This window comes from Tetrao urogallus, assembly GCF_951394365.1.
Source record: "Tetrao urogallus genome assembly, chromosome: 11".
In the NCBI taxonomy this organism is placed as follows: domain Eukaryota; kingdom Metazoa; phylum Chordata; class Aves; order Galliformes; family Phasianidae; genus Tetrao; species Tetrao urogallus.
This window is the reverse complement of record NC_136824.1, coordinates 19,018,837-19,042,728: the sequence shown is the minus strand read 5'-3', so window position 1 is coordinate 19,042,728 and position 23,892 is coordinate 19,018,837. Positions and strand designations below refer to the sequence as shown.

Here is a 23,892-nt window from a genome sequence, read left to right as displayed (position 1 = left end):
TGGCATCATTACTGGCAAATGCTCCAACTTTGGCAGCATACTCTTTCTTTTCCAGGTATGCACTTGGGAAAAGGACCAAGAAACTACCACTACGATGCAACAAAATGACTTCAATGTGAGCTTCACAGGACTTTGTAACGTGGATGGAAGTAGAAAACAAACACAGCAAATACGAGTCACGTTGTTCAGAGGAGACTTTCCCCTCTCTCCATGCAATGTGAGTATCCCAATTAGAATCACTGAATCATTCAGATTGGAAAGACCTCTCAGACCACCAAGTCCAACCATAATAATAAATAGGAATAGCAGAATAAACAAAGCAGCAAGCCAGAAAACACAAACACTTAGTATGAACTTAAAGTGACTGTCCAGCAGCCTGTGTTACGGATGGCACCATCAGCCACACCGTGATTTCCCCACTTTGCAAAATCTTCTTCACAAACCAAGCTTAAGCACCACAAACAGCTGACTCTACATCTGAAGCTTCTCTACAGTGACAAGAGGCAGCAGCAGTGTGTGTCAGGATGGCAGCTGGTTTCTTTTATGCAGGCCAATGAGGCCTCGCTGCACGTAACGCAGCGCTCGCTTCCCTGGGCTGAGGGCAGGATGACACATGCGGTGCCGAAGCCACTATTGCTGGTGGAGTTACACAAGAATGGAAACACTCACAAGTCCTGAACCTCACAATTACTTTCATGCAAGCCAGAGCCCCATCCACTTCTCCCCATCCGCAGCCCCTACCGTCAGGAGTGGCCGTGGCCATGCACGCGCCCCATGGCCACCCGCCAGCCCCAGGGCGGCCTCTCCACATTTTCCCCTATGTTTTTGTTTTTTGTAACGATTCCACGAGGGACATAAACATTTAGAAGCCAGTTTCAGCTTCACACTGCATGCTTGGACAGCCGTGACAGCACTGCAAACTGAAGCACTCCCCTGCTCCATCCCTGACAAAAAGTTTTCCTGCAGTTTGTCACCAAAATCGGTGCCACAAACTGAGAAAGCATCCCCAGTGTCGAGCCTCCCATCTGGAAGCTCTTAGCAGAGCCACGGGGTCACGATGTATATTTTACACACATATTTTCGTGATTTTCCCAGGAGAAATATGTGTAATGAATAAAAACACAAACACGTTAGCAGCAACAAAAACATACCACTGTAATCTGAAACGCAGCCTGGCTTCTGCGCGTGTTATCCTTCCTTCTGGATCCCGGCTACTCTCTGCTAGCTCAGACCAAAACAGTACACATAATACAACAGAAAACTGTCAGAGCTCTTCTGTTGAGTTGGCACGGTCAAAAAAAAAAAAATCACACTGTGCCACATAAAATCCTACTGCGTGAGGAAAGATGAGGTGGAGCACGGAGGTGCAAGACTTCACCTCTTCCCTGATCTTCTGATGGGCTACAGAAATAAGCTGCAACTCCTCAAGGAGATGCCAATATTTCAAGAGTGTTTGTGCCATGAATTTGGTGCACCATGCCCAGGAGGACGGCTTGCTCACACGGCAGCAGCTGGGGGGGCTGTGCTTCCAACATCCTGTGGGTTGGAGGCAGCTCCCAACACCCAGCCAGCAGCAAAAGCACCTTTTCTCCTCCTGCAGCACCCACAATGGACGAAGACCTTTTCTCTAACGTGTCGCAGAGAATTATAATTGGCTCATCTGCAGCAGGAGTATTTATTTGATAAGCAGCTGGAAAACCAAGGCTGGCGCTGGCTGCTGGCAGGCAGCAAGAGGGAAGCTCAGAGATCAATATGTTTTTATTGACCAAAGCTGGACAGCTTGTTTGTCTGACCAGAGCACGCAACTACTTAAAAACATATTTTTATGTGTTAAGTACAGCAAAATCCTATTTTCCATTTTCCAGCTGGAGCATTTTTGAGGCTGTGATGGAGATATTTTCTATAAGAAGGACAAGTTGGTGAGCGTGGGGTACGTGTGACCCCACAGCACTCATGATCTGCACAGGCAGGATCAGGCACGGCGCAGTGCGGAGCAGCCGCTGCCCCGGGGCGTGCTGCAGGACAGGCTGCAGTCCACAGTGCCTCAAAATGGAGCAGCAGCTCTCACTGCACAGTGCTTCCAACACAGTGCCAGTATTTTTGAGTTTAAAAAAAAAATAATCAGCTGAAAAAAAGAGAGCCCTGAATGAATCAACCTAAAGGAAACGTGGTGAGATTCTGCACTCCAGCTTTGTGGCATGCAACAAATGCAAAAATAGTGCTGATATTTTTCTGTCACCCACTGTTTTCTTAGCTAGCCTTTGCTAAAAGCTGAGTGTTTGAACACCACTTCCAACACTCCAGACTCCAAGCCTACAGTTACAGGAGCCAACCAAAGGTAAAGCAGCGTGGTCTCGTGATTTAGAACCGGATTTGTGAGCCCCTGACCCTCCTTTTGGGTTGGAAACATTTCCTAAATTGTGCAGTAAAGGAAGATGCTCCCAAGCTCCTATTACTGCACAAATTAAACAATCCCCATCTGCAGGGAGCTGGGAGGAGACACCGTGTCCTCAAGGATGCCTAAAATCTGCAGTGTAAATGAAGTCTCCAAAGGCAGTTAATAGCACGTATGTTTGCAATCTCAAGTCTTCATACAGAATGGCTTTTACTCATATTGGGGAACACGAGATCCTCAGAAAAACCAGCTGTGTTAGGGACAGCCAGACCACGACTCGCTCAGGGTGAGTGATGCCACTGCTTGCTGCACCGGGAGCCATGCAGTTGAACTCTGCTGCAGCACTGCCTGACAGCACAAGAAAAGAGGAAGATGCACTGGGAAATTCATGGGGATGCTGCTTGTCTTTATCAGTGACCAACAGTCCCGGCAGATCTTGTCTACCAAACAATTCTGTGCAAATAAGCAATGCCATTACAGAGACTTCACTTGGGGATGCATTCACCAAATCCTCTCCGTCCTTGCTGAGCTGTGGCTTCCAGCAGGCCGATGCTGCTTGCAGAGTTTGTGTAATCCACTTTGTTTAACTGCCATCACGCTGCCTGACAAACCCAGCTTGCTTCCCATCCAAAAGACACCTGAAGGTCTCCATCTGTGTGATTCACAAACCTCCAGCCCACACAACTCGCTCACCCTGCAGGAACCTGCAAGCTCTGCACGCCCAACACACAGCGACGCCTTTCTTTGTTCAGGCCCTGAAGAACCACTACCATGTGCTGAAGCTCTGCAGCAATTCTTCTGTAGCAAAGCCTATGGAAAGTGAGGGAAATCACAGCCTGATATCACTGCTGCAGTAGCTGAGATGAGGTAAGATAGAGGTGAGGCCAATAGGTAAAAATACCATTGCCTGCCATTAGAATAGCAGGAAAACTGAGTAGGCTGTTGGGTATGTGTGCATTCTGCCAGCCTGCAGCAAACCTCAAAGCTCCTGTGCACACGCAAAGTATTTTTTCCTCTGTGTAGCAAGAGAAACACCTGTGGAACCCAACTGGAGAAAAGGACCTCGGCCAGCACAGCACAGGAATGGCAAAACTCAGCACTCCCTGTGCAGAGCTCCAATCGTGCAATTTACACCCTGCATAACACCACATTTTCCTCTGTTATTTGGAAGTGGGCAGCTACATAGCACGTACATACCACATCGAAATAAAGAGTGGGCCGCAGTTAATTATGCTTACTTGGTGAAAAATGAACTACAAACCGGCATTTGCAAGGAAAGGAGAGGATGGCACTCCATGGGAACGCTGCTTCAGCTTTACAAAACAAAGACACCATTAGTGGGAGCTAATGGGGGCTTGGCTTGCATCTTTTGTCTTTGAAGACAGTGTATTAAAAGCATTTCTTTATTGATTTTAATCAGCAAGCAAAATACTACATTAAACAATTAAACTCGTGCAAAAACAGGGTTTCTCCTCGGCACAGTTCTGCCTGCAGTTGGAGAGGAAGAGGAATGGCAAAGGAAGCTAAAAAATGACAGAAAGGAAAAGCACAGAAAGAAACCTTTCTTTCAGTTAAGCGGGCACGGCTCAGCCTTCCTCCTCTTGTTTATGCCCACCGGGCAGAACACAGCACGACTGTCCTACCTCGTGCTGGCCTGGTTTCAGCTTCAGGAATGCTTTGGTTGTTCGGCCCCTGGCATCAGATCCACAAGGCTTTTACTCTGCCAGTCCCTTTTCTGCTGTTTCTTCCCCGTCTGACCCTTTGAATGCCATCCATGCACGCAGGATCTACTGACAATTCATCAGCTGTCTAGACTGACGTCGCCGTAATAATTAAAACCAAGGTGGAAATTGAAACAAGGCATGGAAAAATTCCCACAAATGGGACCAAAAAGGGGGAAAAGGACAGAATGAATGCTGGAGGGCTGCATGTAGCTCAAACTGCTGTGTGAAGATAAGTGCTGAGCAATAGCATCACCGTAAGAGAATCCCAGCACTGCTGCGCCCGGCACCTGGAGACATGTTCTGCATGGGACTGAAATCCCAAATGGGCCTGAAAGCAAAGCACACGTAAACACACTACAGAAAATGAAGAAGCATCAAATCCAATGCTCTGAAGCCTAAAATGGTCACACCATGCCACCACAAGATGAGGAGTGCCAGCGGGGAACCAAGAGCTCTCAGCAGTAACACTGCCAAGCACATGACGACACCAAATACACCCCAATATTCTTCTCCAACGTGAGAGATGCAGTAACATGCCGTGTTTCAGAGTCATTGCTTTGCTTCCTCTTTTTTTTTATTTTAATCTTTTCCCCATTCTATTTGCCTCTGTCATTTCCAAACCACCAAACACAGCCATCTCTGCTCAGAAAGCCCTTTGCTTGAGACGTGACGGCCAGGTAGGAGAACCCACACAAACAAAACCCCACGCTGTGTGTTTCCTCAGTGCACTAGGGAACCCCTGCCAAAAGTAAAAAGAAGCTCTCTATATAGGAGATCACATTTATAAGTGCATTTATAAGCTACTGCATACTTAAGTGGGTTGGGGAGCACCAAAAAACAAATGCATCAACATCATCTCCTCTAAGAGGCAGAAGCAGACACTGACATCTCTACCAACCCAGCCAAGTGCAAACTCCCCACAACCTCCCAACCCATCCCAAAACAGAAAGGGATTGGGCCACTGCTCAATTCAGCCGAAAGGAACAAAAGCAAACCCAAGAAGCAAACATTTAATTGTGAATAAAGCACCAGTGGTTGCCAGCACCCAGCCGACCACAAGCCCCTTCCTGCAGAAGCACTGCTTTTGGTAGCACATGAGCAGAACGACGTGTGGAGCTGGCTAACTCTACATGAAGTCAAAGCAAATCTTAGAGTAGAAATGCAGTGTTTTCTCCCAGTGTACACAACTTAGTTCTAAATTAAAGCCTATTTTACTACTTGAATTTCCAATTGAAAGCTACCGACTTAATTAAACTCTCAGGAAAAATTACTGCTTAAGATCCTTCAACATCGTTACCACAAAGCAATTTAAAAATTACATCCACTGAAGTCCAAATGCAGACTGATGACTCCTGCAGACTTCAGCACAGCTCCCATGGACCCCTTCTGCCTTCAGAGCTGACAGTCAGGGCAGCCTCATTTCTCCGAAAGCTTCACACGCTGCCGGAGCACAAACAGCCAGCTGTTCTCTCAACAGCCATCTCAGCTAACCATGTGCCATTTTCCTACAGACAGACAGAATTAATGCACAAAACTTGAAATAGTTTGTTTATATTTGAATACAAGCGATTCTGCTTATTCGTGAATCTATCTTAATGAAGCTTGCCCAGCAACAAGAAACAGCAAGGGCAGAAACAGCTGATCCCATCGATCTACAAGAGATTTGCAGCCTAAATAGGGGGGAAAAAAAAGACTACAGATTCCTAGAGTGCACAAGGGCAGCACAGAGACTCCATTTGCACACAGCACAGCTCTCAGGGCCCTTTAAAAGCCCAGTGATCAATAAAGCGCAATTGGAAAACTTTGTCAGAGGGGTCTGCTAATGCTGTGGAGATTAAGCAGACGCTGATGTATGTTATCTCAGCATTGAGTGGGTCGTTCTTTGAGAAGAGTGGACGCTGCCAGCGCAATAACGCCGCTGTGCCACACGGCACGGTGACTGCGTGTGAGCGCTCGGCTGGACTGACCACTGGTGGTTTCCCAAAGCTCAGCACAATCCCAGCTCTGGTTATTACTCCATTCACACCCTCGCGTGTGCCAATATCAGAAAACCCCAGAGCTGTGACCTCCTTGTGCTGGAATCGTGCGCTCCGTCAGCACACACGCTCACCCATCCAAGTACGCGTCCGCCCTGTCAATAACACAGCCTGATAAGTTTAATTAATAGCCCCGCTTGAAAAACAGGCAAACATCAATAGGAACCCTTCCCCCCCCAAAAAAATCAATATGTTTTCCCTCAGCTTCATTGAAATTATTTAGCTTTCCTGTACCAGATGAAAACCAGATGTCCCACAGAGGGAGCGGCTGCACGAGCCAGAAGGAAAAACCAAGGCAGCAACGAGCAGGGCCCACCCATTCATTACCCCCGTATTTCACTCAAGCCATAAGGCTATTTATATTGCATCTCTATTATTACAAATATCGTAATCGTGATGTAATTCTGGAAACCTCAATTTTCTCCTCCGTAGCTGAGGAAAGGAGAAAGCAGCACGCGACTTGAACGGTTCCAGCAAAGTTCCTTTGTGCTGCATAAGCACTTTCAAAAGCCTCGCTCAGATTAATGCCAATATTATGGTCTGTAATCCCTTCTGAAGCAGACCAAGCCCAGTATTAATGCAGGCTTACTGGCTCTTGGATGCCCACTTGCCGTACTTCCAACATGAAAAAAGGAGTCTATGCACACGAGGCGATTTGGGAAGTATCACCCCAAGCACACTCCTGGGAATATTAGTTTTATCCACACCATTTGCATCAGGAATGGAGCTGTATGATGTAAAAAGCCAGGAGTGAGACGAAATGAAGAGTGATTTGCAAAGTTTCTGCTATACACAAGGGCAAAATGGTAGGTGACCTGACCTCACTGGATTTTTGCTGTCACACTGGAACAGGCTGCCCAAGGAGGCTGTGGATGCCCCATCCCTGCAGGCATTCAAGGCCAGGCTGGATGTGGCTCTGGGCAGCCTGGGCTGCTGGTTGGTGACCTGCACACAGCAGGGGGTTGGAACCAGATGGTCATTGTGATCCTTTTCAACCCTGGCCTTCCATGATTCCATGATTTTCAGGCATAATTCTCAAGAAAAGCACTGTTTTCTAACTCTTCTGCAAGCTTTGTCAATGTCTTTGCTCAGGGTCTTCTCATCCAATGCTTCTGGCAGTAGAGCTCTTGAACTTTAATCAACTCTATGATAGCCGTTATAGAAGCTGCAATTCAGAGCACAGGCCCAGCTTCTTCAATTTGCAGAAAAAGAAAAGCCAATGGGGAAATGAGCCTTGTCATGCTAGATTAGCTGCACAGAAATCAATCATCAGACCCTGTTTGCATACAGGCAACACATAACACAGCCAGCAACACTCAGAACCACAACAGCAATTGCAGCTGCCAAGCAAACATGGAGCTCTCATTGTGGGCCATTCACTTACTTTACAGAATCACAGAATGGCCTGGGTTGAAAAAGACCACAATGATCATCTGGTTCCAACCCCCTGCTATGTGCAGGATCGCCAACCAGCAGACCAGGCTGCCCAGAGCCACGTCCAGCCTGGCCTCGAATGCCTCCAGGGATGGATTTCTTCCAAACAGATGTAACACTTAAAATTCTCCCAACATTAAGCTGCTGTTGATGTCCAGTTCCACTCCCCATCGTAAGCCATGAACCCACAAACACACTCAGGCATTCACCAGGACCAAGGCAAGCAAGCAGCAACACCTCACCTTCCCATTAACAGACGCAAGAGTTGCAATAGCAGACAAAATTTCATTGCTAATGACTCTCCAAAATATTTCTGGTATCTGACACAGACGGACGAGCTTTTTCATAACATGAGTAAAGGGGTTTTTTTTGCTATTGTATGCATTCCTCTGAAGCCTGAGAGTTAAGTTCACATCATGCTTTTCAGGAGGAGGATGCCAAACCGCAACCCAGCAAACTACGCTGGGTTTTACTTGATTAATCGCTTTGGCCTCCTGCATGACACCTCCAAAGCAGAGTCGTGTTCAGCAGCCCAATCCCTTGATACATGTGAAATATCAACACCCTGGAGCTCAGATGCAGAGGGAGGAGAAACATTTCTGTGTTTTACTTTTCCCTGGAAGGCCGGCTTTGCTGCACATCGGTGCATTGTGTTTTGTGGGGCTGATCCATCGCTGACTGAGAGCTCTGGGAAGGACAGGATGGAGACGGGAGGGAGCCGAGGCACCGCTGCTCAAACAAAAAGAGCAACCAAATGCAAAAGCTGCACGTTGCATTTGGCAGCACGCTGGGATTAGATCACTGCGAATCCCAGCTTAAGCCCCTTAATAAAGTTCAAACATGAATTTCCTGACTAAGGTAAAAAGCCTGGCTAAAATTTATGAACTGCTGGCAAGTTTACCTCCATCCCAAAGGCCTCCAAATACCAAGAAAACTCTGGCCCACAAATGCAGAGTTCAGGCAGATAATTCAGCTACATTCCTCTGTTAGCATCGCTGGAGCTGGAGCTGAGGCAATGAGGAAATAAAGTGCAGTGAGAACGAAAAGACATGCCAGTGAAATACGAAGTTGGATCAATCGGCAGGAGGTAAATACCCACGCCATGCATCACATGGCCATCGCTCCCTGCCGGCAGCAGCGACTGCAGGGCTCGCTCTCATGCACACTGCTGCTGCAGCACAGCTGGGCTCAGACACCAGCAGTGCTATTCTGTGGCTCTGCAAACAACCTACTTCACTACTAAGGACACTACTCTCCAGAACACACCCCCACTTTTTCAGAGCCTTAAACTAAACTGCAAAATGCTATTTCACAAAGTTTATTTTCAATTAAGGAGTGGATACGAGCCTCGCACAGAGGGACATCTAATTTCCTGCTCTAGGGAGGCAGGCAAATCTTCCCTAGCTTCACCAGACAGCCCACTCCACCTACCAGCAGCTGATTCCTATCTCTGCCTTGAACAATGCCTTCTAAGAAGCCTCATTGTGCTCATTTCAGAGCCCTTCTGATCTGCAGGGTGAGGAGCATTTGCAGTCCAGAGGAGGTTTTGTACAGACTGGGAACTGGGAATGCAAAGCTTGCAGCGCGTGCAAAGGGCAGAGAGAAGCAGAGGCCCTGGGATGCAGCACTCAGTAAGCACAAGCCTTTCAATGAAACGAGGCTTATCCAGAGGTGGAGGAAATGCCTTGTTATATCTGCTACCTGTCACTAACTACCTGCCACTGGGATGCAACAGATGCTTTTTCTCATTTTCATCTATATCTGGAAACAACAATTTCTGCTCTTCAGAATGGTTTTCTGGGGCGCCAAGATCGCTTCCACTAAAATATATAAATGCAACACATAAATCAGCAGTTTCACAGTGAAATTTGAAAGCTTTAGGAAGAAAACCCACAGATGACCCCCACTGTTCAGCAAGCAGGGACACAGCATTACCCCTTCTACCTGCCCCTGTATCTGCCCCTGCCAGCCTGCATTTCCTAACTCTTAAGTATGAAGGAAGCAGTAATTCTTTCAAAGAGAAACTAATTTTGTATTCAAGTAAAATCAGTTCAATCTCATCCTTGAGCAGAGGGAACCAGAGGGATGCAGTGGTGCTGCTGAACAGCTGTGAATCAGCATTGCCAAAAAAACATAATAACCAAAAAGATGCCACCAACATTTTATCTTTTTCTTCAATTTTGGTGAAGCTTTACAGGACACACCGTGGCACCACTGACATTGCAAGAGTCACTGTTAAATTCAATTATTTTGGAAGCGAGAGGCTGGACCACAGCCCTGCCCTCACTATCCCACCCAGCACACAGCATCACCCCTTCCTCAAACATTCCCAGAAACATTTCTAAGCCAGCCCTCGACTATGAGGCAGATGGAGGCTCCAACGTTTTGCCCTCATCTCACACATGAGCATTTTCATTCACCTGCTTTCCTTCTCATTCGACATCACTCACACAAGTCTTCCCCAAGGTTATACAAACTAAGTACACCTGCCTACTCTGTGGCCACCTGCAGCTCTGTGATCCCTAACACAAGTGCTGCACAGGAATCCCATTTCTCTGTTCCTGCTCCCTTCCACCAAACATACTACGGATCTAGAAAACACTGGCAAAAAATAATCAGGTTTTCTTGTTTTTATCTTGACCAGAAATCACTGATTTTAAACTAAGTACATTCAATATTACTTAAAAAAAAAAAAAAAAAAAAAAAAAAAGAATTGATTACAATTACCCAAATTCCTATTTCATTTACTAGTGCTTGTGGATTATTTGGCTTCCTGGTACCCTTTGTAATGAAGCCAACTGATGCACTTTAAATAATCACAGAATCACAGAATGGCCTGGGTTGAAAAGGACCAAATAATCATCCAGTCCCAGCCCCCTGCTGTGTGCAGGTCACCAACCAGCAGCCCAGGCTGCCCAGAGCCACATCCAGCCTGGCCCTGAATGCCTGCAGGGATGGGGCATCACAGCCTCCTTGGGCAGCCTGTTCCAGTGCCTCATCACCCTCTGGCTGAAAAACTTCCTCCTCATATCCAACCTAAACCTCCCCTGTCTCACTTTAAAACCATTCCCCCTTGTCCCATCACCATCCACCCTCACACACAGCTGTTCCCCCTCCTGTTTATTTGCTCCCTTCAAGCACTGGAAGGCCACAATGAGGTCTCCCTGGAGCCTTCTCTTCTCCAAGCTAAACAAGCCCAGTTCCCTCTTCCTTTCTTCATAATAATGGCTCGCTGTAACTGCAATCCATCCTGCTTTGGTTTGTATGATGCTCACTTTTGAATATAATTTCAATTCTTGAGCGATACTGCAAATCTCTTTCTCTATTCTTCCTTTACCCATGGTTGTCATTAGGGTTTGGACTCTTGGAAATTGAAACTCACTCTTCTTTTTATGAAATTGCTGAAAACCTGAAAGTAGGACCCCCTTCTGGCTCAGCTTAGCTGGGAGCCATGCAGCTGTAAGCCAAAAGCAAGCAGCGTGCCTCCCTTCCTACAGCGTGCCCATCACACCCCAAAACATCACTGCAAAGTAACGCAGAGGGTGGCAGTGAGTAAGAGTTCTGATCTTGAAAGCTGTCTGGATTCACTGTGGTTGCACACAAGCACAAGCACAGTCCCTGCTGGGGACACTCAGCGTTACTTATGGCACTGGAGGAAAAAGGTGAAACGCTGAAAGAATGAAAGAAAAATGAAGATAAACATGGAAGACGAAGACTGAGAATGAATGGTAAAAACAAAGCAATTACCCCAATATACGTGGCAAGGGGGTAAGAAGCACAGGAGGAAGGGAAAGATGAGATAGGGGTCAACAAACAGCACTTCTTCCAGCAGAGGCAGAGCTCTGCTTGTCAGCCACACTGGGGAAACAAAATCGTTGCCCATTCTTAAAAGTGGAGAAAAAGGGGTTTCTCATAAGCCTGCTTGAATAACGAGTCCCTTTTCCTGCCATCATTTCAGGTCAGAAATAACCATCTCTGTCAGTGAAATGTAATAGAATGGACTTTCAGATTTGGGGGGGTAATGAAATATTTGATGACTTAAAAATGACAAATAATGCAGGGAAAAAAAAAAGTCGAATTCCATCATCGATGCAGTCGATCTGGATATTCCACAGACTGTACAGAAAAAACACTGAGTGATTCAAAACTGCTGAAGCAGATGAACGTCACACTGATACAGAGGCATAAACTGCAAAATACCACATTTGGGAAGCACTGGTGGGAAGCATTCGGTGCAGGGGCACCGCTGTGTGCCTCCTTTGTGCTGCTGCTGCTGGAGGCCGCACAAATTCTTCTCATCTTAGACACCATCAGGGTGATCTGTGCCAGGCCCCCTCAAGCTGCTCCGTGCATGGGAAGAGGAGAACGTGAAGAACCCACTGCCTGACTCACAGCACACAGGAGCAATAGTAGCTGGGCGCATGCTGGGTTAAAAACAGTAAGAAGTGAGCAACGAGACAACACTGCCTCTCCCATTCGTACAGAGCCATTTTTAAGATAGGAAAACTGCAGGGCATGTGGTACAACCTCGTAACTTAAAAACAGCACACTGAAAACTGGACCTGGGGTACTACACTAGATGATCTCATTTCTTCTATTCTGACAGAAAAGATGCTGCTGACAGAGCACTGATGCTGCTCTACAAAGCACTGGAGGAGCAGCTCAGGATGCTCCTCACCCAGCTTTGCATTGGTGGCTCGTGGTGACAGCAGCTCCTCCACATCCAGCACTGCAGGTCCGGCCGTGCCCAGCTCTTGGAGTTAATGGATGTTTTTCTCCGCTCAATAGCTCTTTGTTCAGCTCTGGACACGTTTGGAAGCACAGCCTGCAGCTCTGGCAGGGGAGCAGTGTTGCACCTAGCTGTGGCCAGCTGCTGCCGGCAGCTCCCAGCTCAGGCAAGGAGGGGAGCTGCTTGCTTCTAGCTGAAGCCAAGCTTCATACACTCGAATTAAATAGCTTTTAATTGCTGCTTACATATGCCTCCAACAATTCAACGAGAACAAAAAAGGAAGGCTGTTAGACTTCCAGGCTGCAAGAGTGAAGCTGTAGCTTCCACGCACACCTGGGACTGGTGGTGTAATAACACGGCTCCAGAAGTTTAAAATAAAATCAAATTTCAATTAAAGAGATGACTGCAGTGCTGTTCCTAAGATTCCAACACAAATCCACACCTACTGGGAAGGCACACAGCCCTGCACCTCTACAAAAAACTGAATGCTCTTTTACAAAAGCAACTCAAGCCATCATTCTTCCTCTCTTTTTTTGCCACTGGCTATCAGGGATGAATGACAGCAACAGCTCCTATGCACAGCCAGCAATGTTCACTGGCCTATGGCTGAAACATTTTTTTGTTATTATTTTTAAACAATTGAGAAATCCCTGCTGGGACATTCAGAAGATGCATACAAACAGCTGCTTAGAAAACGTGTCTGGCTTTTGCAGCTTGCAACGCAGTACTTCTCGTGACAAACGAGACCTCAAGATGCTGGGATCGCTACGGGTTACCTAACAACCCAGTGCCAACTCCTAAAGACCTGGGCACATCCATTACCTCCCAGGCATGTGTGGAAACCTGCTGCTTCTCTGTTTATGCTGAAAGTTAAGAAAATGATGTATTGATTTAATAGATTGAGTTGCATCACTCCTTTCCAGCAGTGCTGACACACGGCTGGCCCCTCTGTGGGTGGAGGAGAGCACCTGGTGGTCCCGGTGGCTGGGGGCAACACAGGAACTCTCCTCTGCTGAAAGGTGTAAAACCATGAAAATATCAATAAAATATCAAGCTCATCTTGAGGCTTTTAGTTCCTTTAATTAAAGAGAAAACAGTATTTAAACAATTGTCATAAACAAGTCCCGAAAACTGATACTAGTCAGAGCAAAATGAGAGCTAGTGAGAGAATGCTCCTGCATTACTCCGTACACGAGATTTCAAACACTGTTAGCTTTTCTGGGATTTCTAGCACTGTTACCTTCACGCTGAGAGCCGATTTACTGCCATCTCACAAAGAGTCTAAGCTTGCATTTGTCCATTAAATGCTTTGTAAAAACACACATGCATTGTTTACAAAGCTATTTTGCATCAGTTTGCACAGATATACCCCCAAAAGTTTAAAGACCCACGGATGCCTCAATACACAACCAAGACCTGCCTAAAAAAACATAGCATGGTGGGTCACAGCGTGCACCACGTTCCTTACGTTAGGAGTTCAAAAAGGAAGATGGGAGACCCAGGTTTCCTGGTTTTTCCCCAGCACAGAAGGTCATAAGGGCTCCTTTACAAGAAAAATGTCCATCCCTCATCAGGTGTAATAAGCACCTGAACTATCAGCGCTTACCTGAAACGTTAACTTCACCTTCGTACCTCACATCCCATCCCGTCTTCAGGTTGGTATTTTCATCTCTTATTTGGATGGAACAGAGAGAGAGCTAATCCAGGACAAGCTCATGCTTTTATATGATTGAGCCGTAGCTAAATATTCCACCTCAAGCACCTGGGAATCCAAGTGGGTCCCGTAACTTCTCCCCACCAACTTTCCCACTGCTGAGATAATGCACCATTAAAAATCTTCCTTTGGATAGAAGCATGACCTTTGGAGCTCAGTTTGCTGGTTCAGAGCTGGGAAGCCAGAGCAACTTGTTCCCCAAGCACTCAGAATTGGTGGGTGCTGAAGGAATGCTTCACATGCAGCTCCTTATGCCAGGCTTAAATGGTTCTGGCCAGGCAGTTCTGACCTTTCTGACCATTGCACCTGGACTGGAAGCTGTGCATATTTGGGTATAGTGAACTAAGGCAGTGAATGATGCCACCAAGAGGGGTTGAATGCTCAGGAAGCTGAATGTATGAGGACCAGGAACACTGCACAGAAAAACCAGAAACCCATCCCTGCATCTGACTGGGGACAGAACACAAAGTGGTTTGAACATGAGGCTGTGGATGCCCCATCCGTGCAGGCATTCAGGGCCAGGCTGGATGTGGCTCTGGGCAGTCTGGGCTGCTGGTTGGTGACCTGCACACAGCAGGGGGTTGGAACTGGATGATTATTTGGTCCTTCTCAACCCAGGCCATTCTGTGATTCTGTGATACGAACAGATGTGTAAGTTGGAGGTAACTGCTACAAAACTGGTGGCCACCAGTAAAGGACCACTGAACACACACAAAACATCTGCAATTTGCAGTGCAGTATAAAGAGAGGAGAGTCACTGGCAGATGGTGCTTATTCCACAGAGTTCAACTATTTCACAGGAGCCCTGGAGTCACTACAGGAGAGACATACCAGTAACTGGAAGTCCTGCAATAACAACACTTTTGGAGAGCAAACCTCCTTTGGAATGAGAATGAAAGCGAAAACATTTCCTCTTCTATATGTTGCCTATTTCTCTCTCTAAAAAAAATGTCCAACTGTTGGAGTGTTTCAATGAAGGACATACACACAAACCACACGTGCAAAACGCCTGGCACACTTCATCGATGCCTTCTTAAATAACATCAGGGCTGGCATCTAAATGAAAAGCAACAATCCATATGGTAATTAAGCAGTGAAGCTATGCACTCCACATCCCTGATGGAGCATCAAGCTGAGCACAATGAAATTTTCACCTAAGGCATGGCATGAAGTGTACTGGAAACAGAACTACACGGGCAGTTGTTCCTCTGATATCTATGTAGAACATCTGAATCTGAGAAGCTCAGTGTTGGAACTAACTACGGCAGGAGTTCTGCTCTCTGGCAATCCAGCTCTACTGCTACCCTGCTGAAAATGCCATCTTCCATAGGTAAACAGGCTACATAAGGAAATGGGAAACAATTCAGAAAAATGCAAAGAAAATCACCTATTCAAACCAATTCAAACCTTGTCTTTATTAAAAAAAAACAAGTGGTATTTAGGTAATATCATTTATCATGAAATGAACAGAGAATTACATCATTTCACAGATGCCAGAACTAGGCACAAGTGATGGGATTTGACTGAGGTCAGCCAGCAGAGTGAAACAGCCCTGCACAGCCACTCTGAAAAGCACTGCTCCAAAGCAAGTCTGCCCACTGAATCTATTAGGAAAAGGGAAGAGACTTCAGGCTTATGTCAGATGTGCATCAGAAGGAGGCACCCCTACACCCAGCTCCTGGACAACACCACAGCATTCAGATGACAGTAACAGCTTGCCTTGGAAAGCACAGCTTGGACAGAGCTCACCGGAATCTTGTAATGACTTCTGCAAGAAAAGAGCTCCAAAACAATAGCCTTGGGCTATTCCAAAAGGTAAAGCAGGAAAATAGCAAAGCTGCAGCAAACCTTGCGCTCGCTACGCTTCCGCTCCCTCCCTGCGAGCGTGGCTGCAGAGCGATTCCCAGGAACAGGCTGTGCTCTTGCAAGTGTTTTGCAAGCAGGCAGGGTACTAAATTGGAATGAGCTCCTCTTATTTGCTGTGCTCTGGTCTTAAAATCCAGAGTTGAAGCACCAACAGGTCCATCGCTGTGCACTTGCCTCTTAAAAGGCAAGCCTGAGATAAATGCAATTTTGTTTTCGATAAACAGAAGAAAAAGAGGATCCAAGAAGGGTTCTAAAGGAAGGGAAAAGAATGAAGAAAGAGGAAAAATGATACAGATGTTCAGCAGCCACCACAAACACTAGGAATCAAGAGGTCAACCTGCAAACTGTTCTCAAGGTAACAAGCCCTCAGAGCCAATCCTCTCTGCAGATCTCTTTTTAAGGCAGTTCTAGGAAGTGAAGGAAAAACAGAGGTATGCACATCTTATCTGTAAGGCTACTTGATTTGTGACTGCGTTGAATAGAACTGGCAGACCAGAAGAAATTCTGGATTAACCCAACCTCGGAGCGACCTGAAAGCAGCTGAAGTGCAACAAGAGAAGCGCAGCTGCCAGAACGAAGGAATGCAGAGTTCTGCCCCAAAAGCAAAAGGAGCAGCAGCCAGGATTCCCCAAACCCACAGTGCCCGGAGCCCACGTCCTCGGGCTCACCAGTGGTATGCAGACAGGGAGAGCTGCTATCACTGCCTGCAGCTGCCAGAACACTTGCAGTGCTGCAGGAAGTATGGCCAACATATTCCGAGGCACCAGCCAGGAATTAGGATACTCCCAAACAAACAGATGAGAGTTCACTCAGAAATAACAAAAAATGACAACTCTAACGAAAACTATTTCAACGAATTACACAACAGGCTCAAAGCAAATCAAAGAATGAACTACTGTATCCCACCTTTAGACTACCATATCTGTAAAGGTAACGTTGCGGTTCGTTCTACTTCATTTCCTTACCAGAAAAGACCTCAGAAAATAACATACAAGATAAGCTAGGTACTGATGACCAGAAAATAAACTGTTGGCTATTAAAATTCCTCTTGAACTATCCCCCAGCTCAGTGAAGCACATAGAAAAAAAAAATACCTACATGCTACAATGCCACAAATTCAGTCTGCAACGTACAAAATAAAGGCTACTGGAAATTCATGAAAGGGTATGAAAGGCGAAAACAAACGCACTAATGAACTTGCCGAAGCCATTTGCTGTGATTCTTTTCCCTTTCCTGAATCATGTAGTATTCTCCAGGCTGAAAAGCAACCTCCCGTTACTGCTCATCCTGTTGTAACTCACTTTATTATCAGCGTTTACCAGGCAGCCTCGTAATAAAACCGCAACTACTTGGGTTTTTTACACCATGAGAAACTTTCCACACTGCTATCATTTCCATCTTACCTCAAGCACTGGTCCAGCTCCAAGAATAATCTGCTCGACTCCGCTAGCAAATCCTTTCTGGCTGAGGGCAGTGAGGTGATGAATCAGAAAATTTGTGCTCTGCGTCTTCCCCGAGCCGCTCTCCCCTGAAATCACGATGCACTGGTTCTTCCTGCGCTGAAGCATGGCGTGGTAGGCCACATCTGCCACGGCGTAAATGTGGGGCTCCAGCTTGCCCAGCTGATGGTTATCGTACATTTTTACATACTTGGGGTTATAAATAGGTAGAAACTTGAACGGGTTGATAACTATGAGGATGCTGCCTACGTAGGTGTAGATTTTCTCTTGCTTAAAGCGGTTCCGGAGGTTCTCCAGGAGCGTTTTCTCGTTCAAGTCAGGCAGGCCGCACAAGTCATCGTAGTCCTTCTGCTGTGGCTGGGGCAGGAAGCCCCGCTCCACCATCCTGCGGCGCTCCTCCGTCACCCGCAGCCAGGACTGCAGGCTGCCATAGTGGATGGAACCATCGAGGTTCTTCTCCCGCAGGAGGAAGCGGTAATCCTCGCCGCTCGTCCGGTTCTCGAGAGCCATGCGAGGCCACAGCATCATGCGCTGGACCGGGCAGTCGGTGGGGTTGAGGATCCATTCCTCCCCACCGAACTCCTTCACTTCCGCGAGGACGTAGCATTTTGTTTTCTCGAGCTGGAGTTTATTGATGAGCGAATCGATCACCTCGGCAGCAGTGGAGGTTTTCCGGGCGGTGATGGGGCAATAGATGGTCCCTTCGGCGATGCTCCCGGGGTAGATGTGCAAGGTGTACTCGCTGTCTTCAAAGCGTCGTCTGCCTCCAACATCATTCACACTCATATTGGATCCTTTCCCATCAGTACCTGCACTGCATAGTTGGGACGGGCCTGGACGTTGTCAGGTCATCATGCTATCAACACCGAAAACGGAGAAAAAGAAAGAGGTTAAGCTCAAATGCTGCCCACTTCAGGCATATAAATAGGAAGGGGAACAACTGCTTACAAGGGTGGAGAGTGATAGGACAAGAGGGAACAGTCTTAAGCTGACACAGGGGAGGTTTAGGTTGGATGTTAGGAGGAAGTTTTTCCCCCCAGAGGGTGGTGAGGCACTGAAACAGGCTGCCCAAGGAGGCTGTGATGCCCCATCCCTGCAGGCATTCAAGGCCAGGCTGGATGTGGCTCTGGGCAGCCTGGGCTGCTGGTTGGCGACCTGCACACAGTGGGGGGTTGGAACTGGATGAACACTGTGCTCCTTTTCAACCCAGGCCATTCTGTGATTCTATGATTCAGGCTCACCACTACTCAGACAGAGCCACCCACATCACCTCAACCTTTTGCAAGTTTTTCCCTGGCCCTGAGGCATCAAAGATGCAAGCAGCCCCCCTGGTATTCCATGCATTCTCATTTTTACTAAGAATAAAATCAACACAAAAAGCATTCCTTTGGGAACAACACACCAGACAGCACGCTGAACCAGCAGTGACACAGTGCTCACGCCAAAAGGTGCTTCAGTTTCATCAAATTTCACTACCAAATAGCTCATATGAGAGTTAGCTAGTGCCTCTATTTCTACGTTTACAAGTTTCATGCAAACCTAAGGCAAGCATCATCCAAACATGACCTTGGAAAACTTTGGTTCTCCCAACACTGACTTCCCTTTGCACATAAACTATGGATTTTCTAGAGCCTCTAAGAGAACCCATCCTACGTTAAATTTAAAATGCCAGCTTAAGCAGCTTTAGTGAGCCACCTTAAGGGCACGTCCCAGCCAAGCAGAAAACACTTTCCCTGTCAATTCAAAGGCCCTTCTGACAAGCAGTTAAAATGACTCTTGAAACAACGATTTATTTGCCTAGTCACAAGTTCAAAAACCGCCCGTGACTCAGCTCTCATGAGGTTCAAGTTGTCTCACACTGGAAATAGATTTAATTCCTTCACCAGTTCAAGAATCGAAACTGCTGATAAGCTTTGCTGCAGCACTAACAGAAGGAGGATCTCGCACTGGTTTCTTTTACCCACCCCTACCGCTGCTCTGAAATCCAGCCTGTGATACAAATCACCAAATTACTGCGTACTGTTAGGGTGCCTGACACTCTCAAATCTCAGCTGCTTTGCATTAAGACAAAACGACCACTCATCTCTCCTGGGAGCCTCTTCCCTGCCCCAGAGCCATAACCCCACAGCAGTGGATATAACCTTTTTCTCCCAACCCATCAGGGCTCTAACAGTGGCACTTCTGCATCCCCCAAGTCCACCTTCTCCCAACGTGTCCACACTTACAGCAGGTATGACACATCACAGCGCACTCGCTCATGCATTTTTATTTCTCTCATACTGCCTACAACCCACAAAACTCAAACCTCTGGCGCTGAAACATCAAATATAGGAAACTTCTCGGACTTCATCCCCAAGAAGACGAGACACCCCACCGTCAGCCCCAAATAAATGCCATTCCAGAGCCAGAGATCCTCAGCGCCCCAGCAAGTCACAACGAGCTCAAAATTCCCCTCAAAGATCTTCATGTAATTCCACTATCGAGACAGAAGAGAGGTGAAATTTCATATAGATGAAGGTTTGCATGATGTCCAGGCTCATGCTGAGCTTTTCATTGAGCATCAAGAAGATGCTCAGTGTGGTTAAAAGAAGTGTCAGAACCCACACTGGGTCTGGGATGCTCCTGAGCTCCAGGTATTTGGAACTGGGCATTGGTACTCCTTTCAAACACTCCCCCTGTCCTTGTGTCCCAACACTACCATCAGTACTCAGAACCACACCGCTGGAGACTGGGATATTTAATTCCTCGCACACATTTCCAATATCCCCAAATGAAAAGCATTATTCTACGTTCTACCATTGCATTGTTTCTCACTCCCATATTTCATGAAGTATATTATCCCTAGCCACACGCTATGCGAAGCAGAGAAATTAATATGTCACAGTGAAATACATCAGGCATGGCTACACAGCGCACTGCTTGGTAGCAGGACATATATTATGCACTGGGAAGCACTCCAGCTGCTCTCCTATAGGTTTAGGATAGGCACAGATGCAGCAGGGATGATGTCAGCTCTGCGCTGCGTTGGGCTTTCTTTGTCCAGCTCTGAGCCTCCGGTATCAGCTTCTCTTTAAGGAGGAAAAAACACTTAAGCTCAGTAATTCCTCATCGAGACTTTCCTTCAAAGCTTAACACCAGACGGTCAGCTATTTTTATTCAAGTTATCTGAGCCTATCAAAGGCTGCTGATTCACGTGAGAGCTGCAAACAATGCTTTAAGTCTATCACTGAGCAAAACCTCCTTCCACGCTGCCTCCTCCTTGCCCTGCACACTCACAAGCTCGGTAAAGCAGCCTGCCCCTCTGCCCAGGATTTTTTTTTTCTTCCCCATAGGAGCTGAATCCCCATGGCCCCAGCAGCACAGCAAAAATCACCTGCACCCAAACAGCTCTGAGCCTGCCAGAAGGCAGAGCCAAGCACCAGCCTCCCGCAGCACCCAACGCCCTGCGCTTCCATCCGGCACAACGAAATTTGGCGAGGTGAGAAAGTGGAGAGGTGTTAATTTGAGCCCCATAAATCCCCACAAGGCTCCCTACGTGATTTACTCTTAATGACATTAAACACGTCTTGGGGCATTACGCCGGGTCACAGAAATGTTAATGAAGGTAATTGCCTGCGGCCACCGATGGACAGGAGCCTGGCTCTGCTCAGCATCTGACACAGCTCACATGGGCAGTGAGTTTTACAACATACAAAGCATTATCTCCCAAGTGCGAGGCTGCAAACTAAGCCTCGTACCCTCCTGCATTACAAAGCAGATTCATATTTACAGATATTTAGGAGCAGAGGATCCCACGTAAAAGTCACAACGATAACGTGCTGACCAGCTGGCTGAAAGAAAACACGTCTTATGATGGTCAGCTTGGCCTCGAGTATACGCTGAGATGTAAGTGGTGGTGTACATCTACACTGCAGGCAATCACAACGTGGTTAAAGTTTCAGGCAGTTAAACGCTGGTAGCAAACATGCTTTCTTAAAGAAAATATATATGCAGTAGTATATTGGGAGTGCTTTTGTATTAGGGAGTGCATTCTGAAGCAAGTTTTATACTCTAAGCAACATCACATGAGTGAGAATGGCTGCGTTACCTTTGGGAAAGTCCAAAAAAGTAGGGAGAAAGGAGTCTGGAGCCTCTGTGATTATGTATCACCACAAAGAGCACAAGTGCAGGCTTTCAGTTGTGCTATTTCCTGCTTTTCTGCTCAGAAAGACATATCTCAGTATTTTCCTTTTCAGGGACAATGTAAGCAGCACGTGGCAACAAGCCAAAATAAGCTGTCCACTGGAAGCATCAGTACCCGCTATAAATAATCCGAGACAGCTAAAGCTTGAAATGATGGCCAGGGCTTGCCAAATACTGGAGGACTGGAAAGAAAAGAGAGCAGTGTCAGAGCTGAGGCTGCTAGAGGGGCAGTTCTGGAAGCAAAGTTCATTTACAGTAACAGCGAGGAGTAACTACAAAAATAGAGAAACTTGCTTCCCTTTCCTAATCCTCAGACAACTGCAAAGCCTCGGCTGCTCGAGTCGCATCCCTGCACCAGGATGCACACCGTGTGCAGCAGAAACTCCTCAAGCAGATAACTTAATCTGAGACTGAACACTGAAACGTGCTGCACTGCTTAATCTGAATTCACTGGCATATGAACTCTCTGAATTTCTCTTTGGCAGCAACAGAAGGCAGACAGAGCAACCCTCAACAGTGAGCTGGTACCGGACTGGCACATCTGTCACAGCTGATGCCATCAAAACTATGGCATCCAGGAAAGGCAGAAAAGCCCGCCATGATGCCAAATGTCTCCTTGCACAGGGAAGAGAAAGACAAGGGTAGTTTCCTTAATTTATGAACAAAAAGATCTATAAAAACATGCAATGTTTCAGTCATCTAGTGTGCAGTTCCACAAACCAGTTCATTCAGACATCAGTACAATGCTAATCCTCCTCTTTTAACAGCCTTTCTGTTCTTTGCTTATCCTCTTCTATCATGAGAAGAGGAAGGTTTTCCTCTTCTCATGATAGAAAAATGAATATTGTAACTTAATCATCTACCTCGGAACAGCCCAAAGAACCTCAGGTTGTAGGTACATGGGCATTGCCACCTGAAAGTACCACGTCTGTACCTGGGTATTGGTGGGGGAGGACAGCAGGAGTACAGGGGACTGCCTTGCAGTAGAATTGCGGCAGGGTTTCCATAAGAGAGCTTCATCCAAAAGAATTAGCTTAATTCTTTTGGGGTTTGCAATTGGGAAAAGTGAGATTTCTGAGTGTTTCAGTGCTGGCTTGCAATCGCAGCTCAAATGGAGTTCAGAAGGAAGAACAAACATGGACAGCAAAGAAATCAGCACTCCAGGATTCTCTGTATACATAGAAAAGCCCTCATGTACAAATTCCAGAGGAGCATACCTGGACTGACAGATGTCAAGCAAGAACCAACGCAACACAACGCCAGAGACACCAAACAAAAGTGCTGACCCTTCACTCCCCACCCCACAGCAAACCCAAACAATTCTGTAAATAACCCCTCGATCCCTGCAACCCAGGGCAGACTCATAAACATCACAAGCTGTTTCTGTGGCTGATATTGTCATAACAAGAGAAGAAATCATGCTCAGCCAGCACTAAGCACCATCCCTGGTAAGGGAGGAGGGGAAGGCAGTGAAAGTATCTCTGCAAGCAGAGGTCAGCCCCACCACCACGCCTTGGGGGTCAGGAGTACACAGAGCCCCTCAGTAAGATGCCCAGAATATGAAAGAAGCAGCTGTGGATACACAGCTAAAACCATGTCAACGGTTCCCAAAGACTCGTGGTTGCCCTTACTGAGTGCAACCTGACATAGGATGAGAACCCTTCATAAGCTGTCCCTAAGCTCGCCAGCTTTTCCACTGACTTGAAAATTGAGAGATGTCATCTCAGCCTTGTTTTCCCTTATTTTTATTTTTTTGTTCATCACTTCTTTCAGCAACTTGATTATTCACCTCTGTCCTAAACAGAGACCCACACTTCAGCTTGCCGCATGGAAGCTTCTCCACGACAGCAGCACTTGCCCTGCTGTGCAATGCAGGTCTTTCTTCTCTTCCTGAGGTGCACCCTGTTTGCCATGCTTGAATCTTACAATTCTTCCTATTTAAGAGGCCTGTGGATACACAGAATACCTCAGCAGATGATTTCAAATCCCAGAATTACCCAACATTTTGAGGTTTTGCTATTCCCATGTGGTCCAAGAGCTATGAATGCCACTCAACAGCCTTTCTCCTAGCAGCTCCAAGCAGAGCCAGGACACTGCCACCCCTTAACCATCCTCTTGCTGATGTACTGCGTGGAAATCTGCTGGGCTGTAGCAGACCTTTTTTCTAAGACAAAATGGAAAGGAAAAAAAAAAAAATCACAGGAAAAACTGTTGCAAAACAGTTCCTAGAGGCCGTTGAAAATGGTTCCTACGAACAGGGAGCTGACTTAAGGCATGAATAATATCACAATCGCTTACTCTTCCCCTTAAGGTCAAAGCACCTTCTGTGCAGAGAATGAATCAGTGTTCAAG

The 23,892-nt window shown here is 46.8% G+C and overlaps 1 protein-coding gene across 1 annotated transcript in view; it reads right to left on the bottom strand.

The window, feature by feature from the left end:
• MYO9A (myosin IXA) overlaps positions 1-18,144 on the bottom strand; it is a gene marked incomplete at both ends in the record, with an annotated part of 131,334 nt that extends 113,190 nt beyond the window's left edge. Inside the window, one exon of the mRNA XM_079540626.1 lies at positions 17,302-18,144. Within this exon, the coding sequence (XP_079396752.1) occupies positions 17,302-18,144 (843 nt within the window). The remainder of the gene's footprint in view (positions 1-17,301) is intronic.
• Between the last annotated feature and the right edge of the window lie 5,748 nt (positions 18,145-23,892).